We start from the raw sequence: 21,263 nt of genomic DNA, 5'->3' as shown, positions 1-21,263 counted from the left end.
AATACTCATGAGTTGCCACTAAAATCTAAAAATATTATATATTTATATATTTTATATACTATATTCCTATATTCATACATTTTTTTTATAAACTGGAATAAAAAGTCCTAGAGCAAAACTTTAATTAACTCCATCACTCTGAACCTCAGTTTAGATTGATGATGTATTAATTGTACTTATAACTGATTGTCCAAAAAGAAAGAATCTTTTATTTGAAAAGATTGTATGTTTCTTATGTATTCCATAAGTTACATATTCTGAAACTCAAGAGTCTAGGTGAAAATACAAACTCAAAGCCTCTAAACCCAAAGCCCTACTCTAGGACTTCTTATACCTGGTGATAGAGTTTTTTTTTTACTAAAAATAATTTAAATCAACAAAATAAAAAAATAGGCACTGATGATGTTGTCAATGCACCTCTGCTTGGAGCAATGGCTTCGTTAGCTTCAGTTGAAGGGTTTTCAGGTACATATATATTGAAGATTTATTGGTATTAAAATGTCAAAATGTCACCTAGTTTAATAAGTTTCTTTATAATTTTTATTTTATTTTTGTACAATATAACAACTAATGGTGATGATTAGCTGCTGCAATGCTTTATGATTATTGCTTATTGTTTTCAAATAAGTTTTTATCATTGTTATTTTTACTTTTGTTATTATTAAAAGAACTTTTGAAGTTTTATCAAAAATTTAATGCATAATTAAAAAATAGTTTCATGTTTATTTTAGGAGGAAGAGATGCAGGTTCTAACCTTGGGCTTGAAGAAGCAGACATATCTAGATTACAAGGTTCACAGTTTAATACTATTTTTTAAGTTTTTTGTTTAAAAAGTTAAAAACTGTATAGGAAGGATTAATGTTGCAACTTGTTTTCTATTTTTAGCGTAAAACATCTCTTTAGGAAATCGTGTATTAGTTTTTATAAAATTAATACACAAATTTTAAGGGCATACTGAGGTGATACAGGAAAACTTAAACTATAGAAAAAAATGAGGCGGTGGAAAGATAAAAGGTTTTGTTGACAAAAACAAAATAAATTCAATCATTCAGTCAGTTACAAGAAATCCCTGCCAAGCACCAAGAGATCTCGCCAAAAAGTTCAATGGAATTGTTTCTTTGTTAGAAAAGCACTCAAGAGCAAGGGTTTGAAGACTTACACCTAGAAAAAAATCCAATGTTATTAATTTATGGAGAATTAAAAGCAATTCACTGTGCAAGGAAGCTTGTCAAAGTTTAGCCAAGAAAATATATGCATTATGGAGGATGATGAAACGATGATGGCACCTACTCTCAAAAAAATTCAGTTACTTTCTAAGCGTTCTCTAAAATTATAAAAAAATTTGGAATTAGTTAAGTATTTCTGGAGTTATTGCTAAGTATATCCGGACAGAAAGTACTGAGCCCAACAAATACTATAAGAAAATTATAAATAAATTGTTTATTGTAGAAAAGATAAGGAAGTATACTCTTTAAAAAAAAGTAATCTTTGAAAGTGAAATATAATTATTAAATAAGTTTTACAAAATTAGCTCTGTTTTTGACAACTGTTACACTTCTTGGTATTGTTGATATTTTTATTGATTGCAAAAAAAGATAAAAACTTATCGTAGAAGAAGCAAATAAATCTTCGTAAAAAAAACAACGAAAAATCCGTTTATCTTTACTAATGTTTTTATAATTTAATATTATGCGAAAAGCTTTTTAAATAAGTTAACAATTTAAATCTAACGATTGTTTAACAAATGCACCCATTTAAAAGTTTAAAAAAAGATTGTTAGCAACACTTCGCATTAAGTAAAAAAAAAAAAATTAATTAAATCGTTTATTTAAAAAGTTGATTTATATATATTTTTTTATTTAAAGACATTTATAATAAAAAATACATACTTACATAAATATATATTATAATTCATTAATATTTTTGTAAAAAATCATTAGCATTGATTTGTTACTTTATTAAAATGCGTTTTAATAATATGAAAACAAATAAAGATCAAAGTTACTTAATTCAAACAGCTTTCAAAAAGTTTGTCTTTTTTTTCTCAAAAATACTTCTACTTTTTGAGTTAATTAACTTTAATGATTCTTATATAAAGTTTTTTAAGAGACCGTTGCTAATAAAATTAAAAAATTTTTTTAATTATTTTTACTTTTTTTAATTTACTTATTTTTTAATTACTATAATTATATAATATAAATAAAAATTTATGCAACTTTCAATGATACTTTAATTAATATCATTAGCTACTTTATTTAAAAGCGTTTTGCTAATATAAAAATGTTAGTAAAATTAATTGTGTTGAAGTTATTTATTTTCAACGTAATTAAAAACCAATTTTTTCAGCGCATTTGTTAAAAACTGTGGTTAAATTGTCAAAACAAAATATTATTTTCGTGGTCATATAAGGGCTGTAAATCGCACGCCTTCCTGGCCAAGCCTGCTATATGGTATAGCTATGAAAATAAATGCTAATTATCTGATTTTGTAGCATGACTTTTCAATAATAATTTTTCAAGCGATGTCTGCTTTTTCTGTTTTTTGAATCATAAATTTATTAATAACAAATAAAAAATGAGTTTTATCTTAATTGCATAAAAAAAAGTTGTTTCAAATTGGCTAATAATATGCGTCATAACATGTAACATAATCAGAATAAAATAAAGAATGTAATATATATATATATATATATATATATATATATATATATATATATATATATATATATATTACATTCTATATATATATATATATATATTATATATATATTATATATATATAATATAAATTTGAAACATCAATAAGTAGTAATAATATTATTGATTAGTAATAAAGATATTGTTTATTAAAAAAATCAGACAGCTATTATTATTATTATTATTATTTATTATTATTATTATTATTATTATTATTATTATTATTACTAATATTATTATTTATTATTATTATTACTAATATTATTATTATTATTATTGTTATTATTACTAATATTAGATATTATATTATTATTAGATATTGTTATAAGATACTATATTATTATTAGATATTATATTATTATAGTTTTTATAATTTTTTAGTAAAGGTTTTAGTTTAAGTTTTAATCATGTTTTTAGCTGAACATAATTGGAAGCAACATATTGTTTGATAAAATTTTTTGTTTAGCTTTACTGGAAGCAAGAGGATTGCCAGCACATCTTTTTGGCAGTCTTGGTCCCAGAATGCATCTTCTTCTCCATAAAACATTTAATAGTGGCGCAAGTAATGCTTCGAAATTATTTTTATTTATAAATAGTATATTTGTGTCAAATAAACAAATAAACATATTCTGCGTATTCAAGCTACCTAGACTTGAACAAGATATATATATATATATATATATATATATATATATATATATATATGTATGTATGTGTGATATATATATATATATATATGATATATAAATATATGTCATATATATATATGTGTATATATGATATATATATATATATATATATATATATATATATATATATATATATATATATATATAAATCAAAGTAAATATAACCTTAAAAGGATCAAGGTCGTTAAAGCAAAAAGGTTGATGGTTTCTATTAGCATTGATTAACTAATAGAAAAGAATTTAAAAAAAATGAATTAATATATATTTTAATATACTTCAATAAAAATAAATAAATATATATTTTACTATATATTTTAATATACATGTACTTTAATATACCATATATCAAGTTGATTGCATCTGCTATCGACTTGATGTATGGTGTCTAAGATATATAAAATACAAATTAGCATCATCGGTTGTATCTCTTTATTGTGCTCGTCACTTTCTTACTCAAGATACTATTCTTCATCTCTATAAATCTCAAATTTTTCCTTGTGTGAAATACTGTTGCCATATCTGGGGCGGATCTTCCAATGATGCTCTTTCTCTTTTAGACAAGGTGCAAAAATACATTGTAAACATATTTATATATATATATATATACATGATATATATATATATGTATGTATGTATATATGTTTATTGGTTATAACAAAAATACGTATAAATATATATAAATATGTATGTACGTTCTGTACTACAAAGATAACATAGGTACGTCAATGACAAAAACAATAAAAATTATCAAAAGAAGTACTAAAATTTGTAATTTATTTATATGCTAACTTTGCAAAATATGTGTCATATCCGGATAAAATGTTATTTTATCTGGATATGACACAGACATTTTGTTTATGGACAATATCTATCAGAATGTCCTTTTTCATTACAAAATTGGCAGAAGTTTTTTTCTTGAGAGTACAGTATGTATCGATCTTAATATTTTGTTAATATCTTCTGCCCCTGACTCATCAAGGTTTCCCAAACTTTTTTCTTCATTATTTAAAATTACCTCCCAAAGATGACCAATTAGTTTGTGCAGTGATGGTGTTATACTGATTCATGGTCCAGGTAAATTTATTTTTGTAACTAGCAGAATTTTGCTAACTAGGAATATATAAAAGTCTGTACAATAACTTTTATATTGGTCCACGTAAATTTTTTCTTTTTGAGGAAAATACTCCAAGAATTACAGAGAGCATAAATCCAAACCTTTGAAATAATGCATGATATTAAACAGGCGTTTGTGCAATAACTAAATTCCTGATTGATTTTTGTACAATAGTTCTCTAGCTATATTACCTGTTGTTGTTGTTCCTCCTTTTCCAGGCAAATCAGTGGGACATTTGCTGACTTGGTGAGCAACCATATTACCAAACCTGCTTCTGTTTCAAGTAAAAATGGACAGAACATTTTCAGTATGATATTGCTAGTGTTGTAGTGACAGAACATTATCTTTATGATTAAATATTACATAGCATAGATCTTGGTAGACATTCATATACAAAGCAAAAGAAGTTTATTTTGGTTTGTATATGAATGTCTACCAAAATTGCAGTCTGTATAAATTGGCGCTGTTTCTATTGGAACCTTATTGAAGGAGTTATCCTTGTATTTTTCAGAAAAAAGATCATAACCAATATCTGATGCACATTTATCTGGACTTTCACTGTGAATAAGAGGCTTTCAAGTGCTTTGAGACAACTGGTTGCATAAACAATTTTTTACTAATTTTAATTTTGAAAAACACAAGCAACACTAATCGGTAAAACCACTAATAAATTCAATAGAAACATACAGTTAAGATATAAATCCTGATTTAGACTGGTTCTTTTAAAGATGTTCATAAGTTCTGTTTTTTTAAACACTTGCCACTGTTGTTCAATGAAAGCATTGAGTATTTTGAGATCAAAATGTTTTCCATTCCTTTTTCATTGAAAATTAAAAACTTAAAACCATCAAATTTGACTTTTTTTTTCTCAAAATCTACATGTCTTGTTGCACGGTTTGATCAAATTGATGACTTTCACAAAGGCTTCCATAGTGACTTATCAATTATAGCAACTCCACTTTACCATAATCTATCAGATCAGTCATTATTTTAGGAAAATTGCAAGAATCAATAACCGATAAATATTTCCAAAACATATTTGTTCAAAGACTTTAGTTAGCTCAATTTTAAACCAAAGTAAAAGTTCCATATAAATAACTATTTCATATTTGCTTGTTTATTTTGAGCATTAGTTTCTTCTTAAGATATGTTTTTTTTTTCTCTTTTTTTTTCTTCTACTCTTTTCATTTGCAACTTTCTGTCTTTTTTAACCTTTATGACTCCATCAAATTAGTAGGCATTAATATATAATATAAATATATATTTATATATTTATATATATATATATACATATATATATATAGACACACACACACACACACACACACACACACACACACACACACACACACACACACACACACACACACACACACACACACACACACACACACACAGAGAGAGAGAGAGAGAGAGAGAGAGAGAGAGAGAGAGAGAGAGAGAGAGAGAGAGAGAGAGAGAGAGAGAGATGTTGAAAGTTATAAATGCTTTATTTTAAGGTACAAAAGCTCAACAATTAATGACTTCAATGCAAAGTGGTGATGAAACTCTCCAATTGCAAGGTGTCATGGAAATGTGCCAGGTTTATTTTTTGAAAAAATGTTATTACCAAAAACAATGGTGTTAAAAAAATAGCTGAACATTCTTAAAAATTTTATTTCAAAATCTAGATGTTAGTGATGGGAAATGAAGAAACATTAGGAGGATTTCCAGCCAAACAAGTTGTACCAATATTGGTAATACATATCTAATTATGTTATTATTCTGTTTTATGTATGCTTTTGATTTACAGTGGTTTAATAATTAATGAAAAGCATTATGAAATATTCCCCAAGATTCTTACTTTTTTTTTGATTTCAAATATTATTCACGACAGAAATTAAACATAATTTTCCTTTAAAAAAATTAAAATTTTAGACTATTGAAAAAATATACTTTAAAACTGTGTGAATAAAAAAGGAAACACTTTAAAATAAGTATTTATTAGCACATAATACTTTAAAAATACATGTCTTTAGAATAGTTTGTTCAATATAACCTTCATTGGCCTCAATCACAGTCTCCATCCTGGATCTGAACCTTAAGCAAGTCTTTATAACGTAGGTGTTTAACATATCATTCCATGTCTTAGCAACAGATTTTTTGGGGATTTCAATATTGTTGTGTTGGCGTTTACAAAACTATACTTGAGCATTATCCCATATGGAGTAATCCAGAGAATTAAGGTCTGATAAGCTAGGTGAACAGATCTCTTGACCAGATATTCAAGTTCTTGGACAACTATTTCTGCACTGCAGTTGTGACAAAGAGCTCTGTCTTGAACATAAACAGCGTTTAACAAGTCTTATTTGGGCTTTAGGTTTCAGAATTTTTTCCAAGTACTCTTTAGCCTCCATTTTGAAACCTTTTTCTAAAAAGATAGGTAGCATTTAAAGTCTATCAGATGCAACAAGACCAAATATCCTAACTTGAGAGAGATGTTTGGTTTTAAAAATAGTTCTGATGTGTTGAGGAACATTATCTACCATGCCTGTAGTTATGTACATGTCATTTCTGCTATTTCTTGCTTGATCTACTTTAAAAAATGTTTTGTCGTGCAATTAATGTAGAGTCTAAAATTTTAAATCTCACACAATAATAGGCTCAAATCAACAAATATGAAATAACAGGCACATATTCAAATTATCATAATTATCATAATTTGTGTTAAATGTTTCTAGTTATTAGTTGATAGCAATTTTAAATTTGGGGTACATGTTATTTAAAGTATATGTTTACTTAACAAAATTTTATAGATTTATGTATTATGTATTATAGATCACACTTCTGCAAATGGAGCATAGCTTTGATATAGTAAGTTTGAAATTAAAAATCCTGATCAAAATTTTTTCCTTATTTTTATTAGTTTTTTTTTACTATTGGTTCTACTATTATAGTTATTGATGTTGTTTTTGTTGTTATTGTTATTATTATTATTTTCGTTATTGTTATTTTTAATAACGTTTTTAATATTACTTATTTATTATATACACTATGAAAAATGTAAGTAAATAAATATTTAAACCTATTACATTCTTTTTATAGATGAATCATGCATGCCGTGCATTAACCTATTTAATGGAAGCTCTTCCACGATCCTCTATTGTAGTAGTAGATGCAATACCTTCCCTTTTAGCAAAAGTAATTGCCTTCAGTTAGTTAAGCGTTTTCTGCTGGCATTTTTAAGTTTTATCTCTATAATTGATGTAAAGAAATTTTGAAAATCAATATTTATTTTTTTAGTTGCAGTCTATTCAGTGTATGGATGTTGCAGAACAAGCGCTTACTGCACTAGAAATGCTATCTAAAAGACATGGGAAAAATATTCTTCATGCTGTATGTATTGTTATGTGTTAAATATTATAGCCTGAAATTACATTACAGGTTTAATTGTTGTCTACATTTATAAAGGAATTAAACATGTAAAAAGTTGTAATCTATTTGTTATTTATCTAGAAATTAAATGTGTTTATGCCTGCCTACTTTTCAATTTAATTTAGGGTGGCTTAAATGCAAGTTTGTTATTTTTGGATTTCTTCTCTATTGTTGCTCAAGTGAGTGAATTCTTGTTTAAAAAAAAACTATTAGCTAAATTTTTAATTTAGATTTTTCTAAATTTTAAATTGCTTTGAATATTTATTTTTATAACTTTTGATATATTTTTTTAGAGATCAGCTCTTGCCATTGCGGCTAATTGCTGCCAATCAGTTAATGTTGATGAGTTTAGTTACATTGTTGATTCGATTGAAATAATTTCAAATCAGCTGTTAAATCAGGTTATTTTCAGAAGTTAATAAAATCTTTTTTGTTTTAAAAAAAAAATGTATTTTTGGTTTTCGCTATTTATATTTTTGTTTTATATAAATATTTCTTGTAGGATAAAAGATCTATTGAAAGTGTTTGTTTAGCATTTACAAGAATAGTTGACAACATTCAGTCTGATAAGGTAAAGTAGTCCTGTGTCCTACAACTAGTAGTTTGTGTCCTACAATTTCTATGTTATTAATTTATTGTAATTGTTAAGTATTTGGTTTGTCTTTATAGGCTTTACTGTTGAAGCTTTCTGAACATGGGCTACTAGCTAATATTAAAAAACTGGTATTTTTTCTTTTTTTTTTAATTTAACTAAATGTAAACATGTTTGTAGTTTTTGTTATAAATTGAACAAAGAATATTTTTCATAACTGTTTAATTTTACTCAAATAGTTGTTTTTTTTAAGTTCGTAAATCTACCTATCATATATAGTTTTCGGTTTTACTTTTAACAAATCTTTTTTTTAAGCTCACAAATCCACCTATTATTAGCAGTAGTACTTTTGTGATGGTCATTCGTATGTTAGCCATTATGTGTGCAAATTGTCCTTCTCTTGCTGTAGAATTACTGAAGCTTGGTAAGTAAAATATTATGGCTGCTCGTTAAATTTTACAAAAGTCATTAATCTTAAATTAAAGAACATTTAGTTTCAATATATTTTCAATGTTTCTTTAAAAATGTGAGAAGAATTTTTTTGTGCACTAGATACAATAAGTATTTATTTCAAAATAATTTTAACTATCATTTGTATTTGTTTTTTAGATATTTCAGAAACTGTGCAATATTTATTGATTGGTAGCAATGATGTTACTTTGGTTGATAGTGTAGAATTAGTTGCTCGTAGTCCACAAGAACTCTATGAATTAACTTGCTTAATAAGTGAACTTATGCCTAGCCTACCTGCAACTGGGATATTTTCTATTGATACACAGTTAAGCAAAGGTTTACAACAAAGTACTCAGTCAGGTGTTTGGCAATGGAAAGATGATCTCAATGTGTGGCATTCCTATTTATGGGTAGATAATCGAATAATAGAAGCAGCATATCAAAGTGGAGAGGATGAAATAAGTTTGTCAACACTTGGACGAAATTACATAATAGACTTTCCAAATATGCAGCAAGTAAGATTTGTTATTGTATTATAGATATTTTTTGTATAATTACTTATAATTTGAATTATTAATTAAATATAATTTATATAAATATAATTTAAATAATTAACATGTTATTGATTATGAATTAGTTGTTTGTTGGGCTAAGTTTTAAATTATAGTTTTATAAATTGTATAATTTCTCTTTCTTCATACATGAATGCATGCATACAAAAAATATACATGCATGCATGTGTGTATAAATTTATATAGGGGAGATTGGGTCTTGTTGCCTGTGTTTTTAATGATAGAGCTGTGTAGCCCTAACAGTATTTTTTTTTTCTTGCAAATATTTAATAGTAGTCTTAAAGAGAATAAAATTATTGTAACAAGTTCATACACTAAATTTGCACATTATTAAGTGCAAATTTTTTGAAAGTTCTTTTACTATTTATTTTGGATACAAATTTAAGATAAAAAATTAATAACTTAAAGCTGTTAGCAAATAATAGTTAATATTAGAAGCCAAAACAGTAGCTTACTTATTTTCTAGGTAAAAAATGTGTGTGTGTGTGTGTGTATAAAATATATATATACATATATATATGTATGTATGTATACATACATACATATATATATGTATGTATACATACATACATATATATGTATGTCTACACACACACATAAAAATGCAGTATTAGATGCACATGGATGACGTCATAAAAAAACAGGAAGTTGTGGGGGCATTGACTATCAAATAGCCTGACCCGCAACAGAGTGCTGTTAGATTGACTGAAGGTTTGACATGGGGCATCAATCATTTCTTTCATCATTCTTTGTTTTTTCTACTTTTTCTACAAAATTAAAGCGCACTTTTTTACCTAACGAGCGCAAAAATGATATAAAATTGTAACCTTACATATGGATTGAGTATAGTATAGTGCACTCACACACACATACATATATATATATATAATATTTTTTGTTATAGATAAATGAAGACACAGGAACAATGCGCTTAATTCAAAGGAAATCAGATCAGGGGCATGCTACTGTGAACAAATCTAAAATATCTGAGGAAGATGAGCGAGTTTATATTTTTAAAAATGAACCAGAAAAAGGAAAAAGGCTTGTTCAGTCTTTAATTAGGATAGTCTATGTTGTATATTATTCTTCAGTTGGTCCTGCTGTAAAGCATAAATGTTTGTGTTCAGCTTTAAAGATGTTGTATCATTCTCCTAGTGAACTTTTACGAGATGTTCTTCAAAATATTCCTATATCCAGTTATATAGCAGGAATGCTCTCTTCTAGTGACTTAAGAATAGTTACTTCAGCAATGCAAAAAATCGAAATTTTAATGACAAAACTTTCTGATATATTTCATGTTTATTTTCGTCGTGAAGGTGTTATGCATAAAATAAAAATCTTAGCTGATTCGGATATAAATAATGACTGGAAATGTTTATCAGGCTCCAGTGAAAAAGATAGCGATATAATTTTAAGAAAAAACCAAAACAACATTGAGCTTCCTTGTTCAATGCATGGTGTTATAGCACCTCCTGAAACTTTAGATATTGTACCGAAACCATCAAAGTTTGTTTATTATTATTTCTTTAAATAATTTTCTTTAAATGTTAACTAATAATCATTTTCTTTTTTATTTTGTTTTCTACTTCAGGTTCACTGATGCCTTAAGAAGTAAAAAAAGAGGAAGTTCAAAGTTGACTCGCAGACAAAGTAGTGGAAAGTATGGTGAAGAGCTGCCTCAATCTTCTTCCAAAAAGCTATCTCATGAAACCATTAGACCTAAGTCAGCATCATTTTCTCCATCCAATAATTTGGCATCAACCAACGCAAACTCAACCAAACGATCTTTTTTTTCTAACTTTGCACCTAGATGGGGTCGTTCAGAATCATATCACAATACAGATGCTTCTAACGTAACTAATGTTGCAGAAAGTTCATTTAAGGTCTTTTTTCTATAATTCAGTCAAAAGAAGGTGAATATATATTTAGTATTTTTTTTTAAAAGACTTTATATATTATAGGAGCAGTTTAACAAAGAACACGACAAAAACAGAGAGTGTATAAAACAATGGATAAAAAAAACAGGTTTGAAAAAAATGTTTTTAAAAATGTTGTTAACAGTTTTATTTTTTATATAAAGTTCAATAAATTATTCGTTTATAATTTAGCTACTGAATTTTACAGCAAATACTTTGCAGGAAGTTTAGGTTCGACTCATCCTGCCTTAAGTGTTTTACAAAGATTAACACAAGCATCTGAAGAACTTGCAGCATTAGTATGTTTTTTTGATTCTCTTAACTATATATATATATATGTATATATATATATATATATATATATATATATATATATATATATATATATATGTATGTATGTATATATATATATATATATATATATATATATATATATATATATATATATATATATATATATGTATGTATGTATGTATGTATATATATATATATATATATATATATATATATATATATATATATATATATATATATATATATGCGATAGTGGTGCAGTGGTAGAGCTCTTGCTTCATAAGCGAGAGGTTTCAAGTTCAATCCCCACCACGTCTCTGATAGTACCGCGCTCAACTCGTTTCTCCGCACAGCGGCCTTGTTCGTCAAGTTTCATGTTTTGGAGTTATAGAGTTGAGAGAGGGTTATACCACAAATAAGTAGCCTCCTCGTCTGTAGTGGCCTTCTCGGCCTTGAGGAGTTGAATTAACAAAAAAATATATATTTACTAATAGTAAAAACTTACGTTTAGGCATAAAAAGAAGTTTTAAGCGTAAAAACAAGTGTTTTTAAATAGTATTTGATATTATAAGTTACTAAGCTCCATCTGCTTCGAAAATTAGCATTAAAATTTGTTTCTAAAAATCTAGTATTAACCATTTAAATGTGTTTTTTTTTTAAATTATTTTTACCATTTAATTAAATGTTTTATTTGTTTTTTTGCTTTTTTTTTATCGACTGATTTATTTAGGAATTTACATAACAGAGTGTACATACATCGATTGACTTTAGTAGGTAGAACATGGAAGGAATGTTTATACATTGACTGACTTAAATAGGTAGAGCATGCAGGGAGTGCATGTACATCAAGGGACTTAAATAGGTAGAACATACAAGGAGTGTACAAGCATCAACTGAGGGTTTCAGCGTGGGCACGCAATCTAATTATTTACAAAGTTGTTTATATATATATATATTTATATATATATATATAATATTTATATATATATATATATATAATATTTATATATATATATATATATATATATATATATATATATATATATATATATATATATATATATATATATATATATATATATATATATATAAATATATATTTAAAGTTAATATAGAAGACCTGACAAAGTTACAAATCTTTGTAAATTTGTTTTAAACTTAAAAACAACTTTGTAAATTAATAGATTGCGTGCCCACGCTGAAACCCTCAGTTGATATCAGACATATCTGTCTATCAGTTTCAAACAGATAGACAGATATGTATATGTCTGTCTATCTGTTTGAAATTTAATGCCAGTGCACAAAAAAGTGCTAGCAGGATAGTCATTTTTTAGACTGGTGTTCGCAATTCATTTTTATTTGTTATTTAAATTAAAATAGAAACAGTGAAAAGAATACTTTGTATAAATTCTAAATGAAATAGCTGAATAAAGAATGACAAAACAAACATTTTATTTAAATTCCAGATAAAATAATTCATGATTTTTCATAAAAGAATTTGATGAACAAAAATGATTTGTTGCTGTTTAAAAAAACGCTTTTATTTTTTTGACAAGCCCTTTTTTATGCGCTTTCTAAAGCTTTTGCAATAGTCAGACTTAAAACTTGTAAGTTCAGGAAGTTTGAATTCCCAAGATTCATGGGAATTTCAGACTAAAAATTATTTATTCCTGACCACAAATATATTTCTTTGTTTTTATAACTCAACTAAGACTGTTTGTATGTTTTGACAACTTAAGTGTTTCAAAAATGCACAAAAAAAAAAAGAAAATTAAAAAAATAATCTAAAAAAAGAATTTTAAAGAAAGAGATAATAAAAAAAACTTAAATTTGAAAAGAAAATTATTTTATATTTCATTGAAGTTTATATACTTATAATGTTATGTAACATAATTGAATAGCGCAATAAAAAGTGCTGGTTTCTATTAGTGATGTGCTGGGGATCTGTAATTTGGCTGTTTTCCCGGATACCCGGAATCAGCTATTTTGTTGCATTACCCGGCACCGGGTGTCTTAAAAGAAATATTTAATTAACGTTAACCTTAAGTACTGTAACTAATTTTATATACGGTACTTTAAGTCGCGTCAAAATATTATTAACAGGATTGCTTTTAGTTTAAACTTCAACAAATAAATTTCCTGATATAAGTCTAAGAGTTTTATAGAGTCAAAAACCACAAAGTCCTTTTAAAGGGTGAGAGAATATTTTCACTTGAGAATTTTTCGAAAGCTCTTGATGTTTGTGGCTATAGCCATTTCAGATGACAAGCTATCAGTAAAGGATCCAGGATTATTTGGTGTTTGAGATAGCTAACTTCCAGACATCGAGCAAACTCCAAATATTTGTATGTTTATACTTATGTCAAATAATGAAGCTTTGCAAAAAATTGCGATGATTGGAGGCTGGGAACAAAAAAGCCCTTTAACTTCATTCTTCAAAAAATCCTGGATCCGTCACTGCAAGTTATTCCAAATATTTATATATAATATATATTAAAAATACTAAATTAACAAATACTAACAACTTTAAAAAAGAAAAAATATCAAGTTAACACTTTAGTTAGCAAAATTTGAATTTGTGACCTAGAAAGTAAGTATAGTTGTTTATTAAAAAGAAACTAGGCAAATATATTTAGGCAAACTTAATTAGTGCAAAATAATCAGCGTTATTCTGTCAAAACAATTCAGCAGTAGAGGTTTCACAAGCTTTTATTCCAACTTCTTAAAATGGATTTGGTGCCAGGTATTCGGACTTGGACCTGGTATTTTCTTTCGGGTACCCGGAATCAGGAACTTGGCATAAACTGGTTCTGGCACATCTCTATAAGCATTGAAATAGCTGTTACTTTAAATTTTTTGTAAAAATAAATTTGAAAAGAGTTTTAAAAGCTACAATATTTGTTGAAATTTTAAAAACCGTTAAACAAAATAATAAATTCTAAAAATTGAATTAACAATGATGTATTGCCATGTTTTAATACATATGATAAAACTTAGGCTGCTTAATTCAAAAAAGCAAATTCACTCAAAAAAGACTTTTTTTTGTTAACATTACTGTGTGTTCAACTTTATTTTCTGTTTTGTATATAAAGTAAAAGTTCAAAAACTACCATACTGTATTTAGTGTCATACTTTATTTAGTACTTTACCATACTGTGTTTAGTAGTAATTTTAAAACACCTAAAATAATTATAAAATAAATGCCCACAAAACATGGGTCAGACAAAATGACTGTTGACAAAATGATGATTCGACCGCATATGTTCTGGATAATGTCAAATGTCCTGCAGCTATTTTGAATACTATATATATACACATACACATAGAGACATCATCGCATACACACATAACTTTGCATGCTTAGTCTTATTTATAGTATTACAAATAATAAACTTTGCTTATAAAAAATTTTAATAGATGAAATTATTTGTTGCTAAAAAGCAATTTTAAATCTAAAAATTTTATTAAATCTTTTATACTTATCAAATTTTTTCATTTAATTTTTATAAAAAATATTAAAAAATAAAAATAAATGTTTTTTTAAATCAGAGAAGCGACAATATCCATCCATTATTGGAACTGTGCAGTGTGTTAATAAATGATAACCAACAGGCAGGTGCATCACCTTTTGAAATGGTACACAGTGGCACAGTTACTAATTTGTTAAGGTAATTTTTTCATAAATGTTGGTTGTAGCATATTCTTACAAATTTTTAAAAATTATTGTTTTGTGATGTATTTATTTATTTATTTTTAATTATCTTACACTTTTTTCATAAAATATATTCAATTATAAATAGAAATTATGCTATAAATTTTAGTTATACAAAATCTTATATGAAAATAGATTTCATTAACCCAATTAGGTAAAAGTTGTAGTTAAAGCCATTATCAAATTTTTAATTTTCTTTAAAGTTTTGAATTAATTTGAACATGTTAAATACATCATATTTTATGCTTCTATAATGAATAAAATGAGACCGTTGGGTCATGGTGGCAGACCTTTTTCAAAAAGTAATGACTTTTTAGTTACTTTCAAACTAAAATTCATCTTTTTTTATCATGTTATGACTTTTTTGTACTCCCATCTGGGGGTATAAAAAAGTCATAACATAATAAAATAAAATAAAAATTGCAATTCTTTTTTGCAATGTGTATCCTTTTATAAGTGTTTATGTTAAAGACTTTTTACCATTTTCACAACAATAAAAAGTAGTTAATTTAAAATAATTAAAATCTGTTGTACTTAGTAATTAAAATCAACTTTATCAGAGGTAAACCAATATTTGCTATCTTATTTTTCAATATCTGCTGTTATTTGCAGTATAAGCTATCTTATATTCATTATCTTCTATGTTATTTTTAAGTGTAAGAAAATAGTATTACTTATAAGTATTGAATAATAACACAAAAAAAGGGTATTTTTAGTTTAGTTGTTTAAGCTTTCATTACAATTTTGGATGATTAATTAAACAAAAATAAATTTCTTGAATAATGATTATTGAATAATGGGTTCTAATATTAGCTGGAAGCTACAATCTATGACTTTTAATATTTAGTGTCAAATTGTAATTTTTTATTATCATATAACTTATTACAATAATAAAAAATTACAATTTCACACTAATATTTGCAATATTTTGAAAAAGTAATATTTCCATTTAAAAAAGTTTATATTTTTTTATTTAATTAGAAAGCTTTATAAGAACTATGCTTGTTAAGCACAAAATGCTCTGCCATTTTTTTTATCTGTGGCAGTCATTGTGATACTAAAACTTTGCACATAGGTATTTAACTAAGAAGGATGACAAATCATCAAAAAGAAGTGCTCGAATTAAAACATTTCTCACTGCATTTCTTGATATAAAGGTATTATATAAAATTATCATTTATGGGTTTTGTATTATTTTTTAAAGTTTTTTTTATACTATTATATAAATTTTTAATATCTATTGTTTTATTGTATATTATTGTTATATTTTACTATTGGTATCATATTATTTTATTTTTTCTTTAGAAAAATGAGATGAAAACAAATGATACAACAAAGAATTTGATAAACTCTGTGGTAGGTTTTAATGAGTATATTTTTTATTAAAAATTTTCTCATTAAAAAAATTATTATTTAGAAAGCTTTGTTTTTAAATATATAATTTGGTTCTTTTTGGATTTTTTTTATAGCATATCTGTGAAAAACCAGCATTAATACCATTAGTCCAGAAACTCAATCTTTGTGTTAACCAACTAGAACAGGTAATATTTGCTTATTTTTTTTTATTTTGGTTGCAAGGGTTTTAATTTTTATACTAATGTTAAATCTTTTAGTTTCCTGTAAAATGTCATGATTCTGGTGGTGGTAATGGAACAAGGTTAAATATTTTAATCTTTTAAATGATAATTATATACTGAATACTATTATAGTTATGTATTGCACATAGGGTTAATTTGAAGGTGCACTCTTGACATTTTTTCTTAGCATATTTTTTAGTATTTTGGAGATTAAAATATTGTTCTTAAACAACATTTTAATGTCAAAAAACAAAATATTAAAAGCACTTTAAAACTTTGAGTTATTAATACATTATTATATAGATATCATACATTTTGTTTATTGACGTAGATTAAAAGAATATTAGCAGTTATTAAAAGAAGTTGTGTTTTATTGCACATTACAACAGTCTGTTTAATTGACTTCAAGCAATTTAGTTTTGCTTTGTAGCTGTTTAATGTTAGCACACAGTTAAAACACTTGCGCAATGAGTGTTTTAAAAGTGTTATTGTTTTAACTTTGTTATTATTTTAACAGTGTTATTGTTTTAACTGTGTTATAGTTTTAAAGTATAATTTTAAGTTTGATTATTTAGAGGTGGAACATCAGCTCTTCGGTTTTTTAACACTCATCAAATAAAGGTTTTTATTTTTTAAGTTTAATTTATGTTTTTTTGTTTTTTGTTAAATTATTATTTTGTTTAATTAAAAAAGTTACATGTTTAGTGCTCTCTCAGTCGACACCCAGACTGTACATCAGTAAAACAATGGACAGGAGGGGCTGTCAAAATTGATCCATTAGCACTTGTGCAGGTACTCCCACAAAATCTAATTACATAGATTTTTTTCTTTTGATATTTATTTTATTTTTTACTTCTTATTTTGAAACATACTTTTATTTTTTTATTCTTTATTTTTTTTATTTCACACACACAGACACACACACACACAAGGGGTGAAATAACTAAAACTTACCAGATTGCAAAAAAATTTTGAAGAAAAAACAACAAATTTGCTTCAACAAAAATAGCAATGTTCTTCCATTAGACTCTCATAACTGTTATAATCCAGGCAATACAAAAGCAGGTTAAAAGTAATTTATATATGCCAAAAAAGTTTTCAAAAAAGAGGTAAATAAAAGCTTGTTACTACTTTAACCAACTTCAAAGGAATATACATGTATATAAACTTAAAAGACAAGTATTACTTGGTGATATTTTGTGTTTAATTTTAAATTAGCTTCACCCATTCTGAAATACAAATAAACAAAAGTAGTCTTTGCCTGACCAGGTTAATGTGTATTAAAATTGCTTTGAAATATGATAAAACCCTTTTTTTGTAAAAACTTTTACCCAGAAATATAAAAATTAGTAATTACTTCAAAAAATATACTTTCAAGATCGCTAAATATCTTTGGCCCATCATAATTCACAATGGCTTAATTCACCCCTTGATATATATATATGTGTGTGTGTGTGTGTGTGTGTGTGTGTGTGTGTGTGTGTGTGTGTGTGTGTGTGTGTGTGTGTGTGTGTGTGTGTGTATATATATATATATATATATATATATATATATCCTTATCTCGTAGTTGAAAGAGACTTTTATGGTAAAAAAGTCTCTTTCAACAACAATTTTGCAACTTTGACAGTTAAGCTACATTTTATTGTTGTTGAAAAGTTAAAACAATTAAATTAATGCAGAAGTACTTTAAGTTTTATCATTTTTAAGAAAACTGCAATAATAATGACAAGAAAGTTTTTTTTAATTTATAGTGTTTTTGTTTTTGGTACAAGGGAAAGTAAAAGTTTTTTAACTTTTTCTGGTCTGGTTTATTAGCACTTTCTTTAAAACTACAGTTTATGGAAGAAACTTTTCAACTACCATGCATGACTATATATATATATGTGTATATATATATATATATATATATATATATATATATATATATATATATATATATATATATATATATATATATATATATATATATATATATAATATATATGTTACTGTTACCCGCAGTACCAGGAATTAGCAAAATGCTAATGTTTATAGTATAATTTAATATTGCAACTCTGAGTTTCATGTGTTATCACAATCATCAGGCAAGTAGTAAAAGTTTAATTTTGCTACGATTTGTTTAGTGGACATTACGGTTTATATTTGTATTTTAGATCGTTACGGGACGGAAATTGATTAGTAGTTAGGTTAATAATATTATTAATTTGTTTTTAGTTGGCTAATAATTGTGAAATAGTTATATGTTTAATGTTGTTTAAAATATTTTTTATATGTTAATGTGTATTATTTGTGTATTAAAAAATAATAAAAATAAGAATTAAAATTGATATACAATATACATAATATTATGAAATATATTACAAAAGCTGTGTATGTGAGTAATTTATTAGTTAGCCTAGAGATATATGGAGCAGATTAGTATAGTTATTTTTATTTATAGTTGTTAGTCAGGTTTGTAGCGAGCTTTGTAATTTTTTAATAAGAATTTATTTTCGTGGCGGCACTTTGATATAAATTTGGTTCTCTTATTTAACAGTTCTTCAGGTTTTGGATATGATATAATAGTAAATTTCTCATACCGACATAGTGGGCATCTTTTGGAGATATTTGAGTAGGGGGGTACTGATTTGAGAATAGACCATGTTAGCATAGGGGTTTCATTAAAATTGTTTTTTAAATCCCAGACATAGTTTGAAAGGGCGGTCTAATTTTTGTATTTAATATTGTTGAATGATGATTTGTGGTTGTTGTATCTGGTTTTCCACTCACCTTCCGTTAATCCTATATAAACTTTGCTGGGTTGGTTTTTTGCTGCGATGATGCATTTATATATAATATTTTTTGATTTGCACTTACCATTCAGGGGGCATTCTGCTTTGTTTCGACAATTGCATTTTGGATCATTATTTTCAATTCTGAACCAAATTTACATCAAAGTGCCGCTACGAAAATAAATTCTTATTAAAAAATTACAAAGCTCGCTACAAACCTGAATAACAACTATAAATAAAAATAACTATACTAATCTGCTCCATATATCTCTAGGCTAACTAATAAATTACTCACATACACAGCTTTTGTAATATATTTCATAATATTATGTATATTTTTATATCAATTTTAATTCTTATTTTTATTATTTTTTAATACACAAATAATACACATTAACATATAAAAAATATTTTAAACAACATTAAACATATAACTATTTCACAATTATTAGCCAACTAAAAACAAATTAATAATATTATTAACCTAACTACTAATCAATTTCCGTCCCGTAACGATCTAAATACAAATATAAACCGTAACGTCCACTAAACAAATCGTAGCAAAATTAAACTTTACACACACACACACGCACACACACACACACACACACACATACATCTATAGTATCATTTATGGGGACACATCTTATAAGAAAACAAATACCTACAGGGACATTAGCATTATCAGGGACATTTTAGTGTACCCATTAATTTTTTTTTTTTTTTGTAAAAAAATGTCTCCATAAGCAACTTTTATAGAGAATGAAAAGTACATATATCGACTTTCAAATAGCCTGACTTGCAAGTAGTAAACAACCAGGGTTGATATTTGACTGTGGCCAGGTTTGATAAAACCTAGCTGGGGCTAGGTTTGTGACCGGGACTGCATAAACATTTATACATACTAAAGTACTTTTTTTTTTTCAAAATTTATGTTTGATTTTGTATATATATGCATTTGTAAACATCATTATGATCAACTTGATCATCATCATCATAATCATCATCACCATAATCATTATTGTATTCATCATCATCGCCATTATCATCATCATCATTACCATCATCATCATCATTGCCATTATCACCATTATCATCATCATCAGCATCAGCAACAGGCTTTACCCTTCCTCTATTATGCTGTCTCTCTAATCATGGTCAATGCTCAAATGAGCTATAATCTCTATTACAATAAATCAAAACTCATTCATGTTTGGGTTCTTATTCAACAAGTTGCATCTTTTTACTTTTTCTGTCCTTATTTATTAAATACTGCCATAAATATATGCCAGAATTTAATAAATAGTAAATGCAAGTATAAAGTTATAATATATAAAGTATTATAAATTTATTTCTAGCCCCAGTTATCAACCCCTGCTAAATCTTACAATTTTGCAGGGTTTTTTGGGGTCGGCTTTGCAAAAAGTCTCGTTTTTAGCCGGGGCCCCGGTCATTTACTACTC

General features: G+C 26.1%; 1 protein-coding gene across 2 annotated transcripts in view; it reads left to right on the top strand.

Moving 5' to 3' along the window:
• Window positions 1–21,263, top strand: part of LOC100199001 (E3 ubiquitin-protein ligase TRIP12) — a 60,554-nt gene that overhangs the window by 19,164 nt on the left and 20,127 nt on the right. For both annotated transcript variants that reach the window (XM_065788690.1, XM_065788691.1), the window contains 25 exons: window positions 394–465; window positions 732–791; window positions 3,163–3,258; window positions 5,999–6,081; window positions 6,170–6,235; window positions 7,317–7,352; window positions 7,584–7,679; window positions 7,782–7,874; window positions 8,039–8,092; window positions 8,207–8,314; window positions 8,416–8,484; window positions 8,583–8,636; window positions 8,821–8,929; window positions 9,115–9,473; window positions 10,435–11,036; window positions 11,122–11,413; window positions 11,492–11,555; window positions 11,639–11,745; window positions 15,290–15,408; window positions 16,528–16,609; window positions 16,758–16,808; window positions 16,922–16,993; window positions 17,066–17,109; window positions 17,605–17,650; window positions 17,735–17,821. In XM_065788690.1, coding sequence (XP_065644762.1) covers window positions 394–465; window positions 732–791; window positions 3,163–3,258; window positions 5,999–6,081; window positions 6,170–6,235; window positions 7,317–7,352; window positions 7,584–7,679; window positions 7,782–7,874; window positions 8,039–8,092; window positions 8,207–8,314; window positions 8,416–8,484; window positions 8,583–8,636; window positions 8,821–8,929; window positions 9,115–9,473; window positions 10,435–11,036; window positions 11,122–11,413; window positions 11,492–11,555; window positions 11,639–11,745; window positions 15,290–15,408; window positions 16,528–16,609; window positions 16,758–16,808; window positions 16,922–16,993; window positions 17,066–17,109; window positions 17,605–17,650; window positions 17,735–17,821 — 2,921 coding nt within the window. The remainder of the gene's footprint in view (window positions 1–393; window positions 466–731; window positions 792–3,162; window positions 3,259–5,998; window positions 6,082–6,169; window positions 6,236–7,316; window positions 7,353–7,583; window positions 7,680–7,781; window positions 7,875–8,038; window positions 8,093–8,206; window positions 8,315–8,415; window positions 8,485–8,582; window positions 8,637–8,820; window positions 8,930–9,114; window positions 9,474–10,434; window positions 11,037–11,121; window positions 11,414–11,491; window positions 11,556–11,638; window positions 11,746–15,289; window positions 15,409–16,527; window positions 16,610–16,757; window positions 16,809–16,921; window positions 16,994–17,065; window positions 17,110–17,604; window positions 17,651–17,734; window positions 17,822–21,263) is intronic.

The sequence above is a fragment of the Hydra vulgaris genome, chromosome 01 (genome assembly GCF_038396675.1).
Source record: "Hydra vulgaris chromosome 01, alternate assembly HydraT2T_AEP".
Classification (NCBI taxonomy): domain Eukaryota; kingdom Metazoa; phylum Cnidaria; class Hydrozoa; order Anthoathecata; family Hydridae; genus Hydra; species Hydra vulgaris.
The sequence above is the reverse complement of the archived record's forward strand: the minus strand, read 5'-3'. Positions and strand labels throughout refer to the sequence as shown.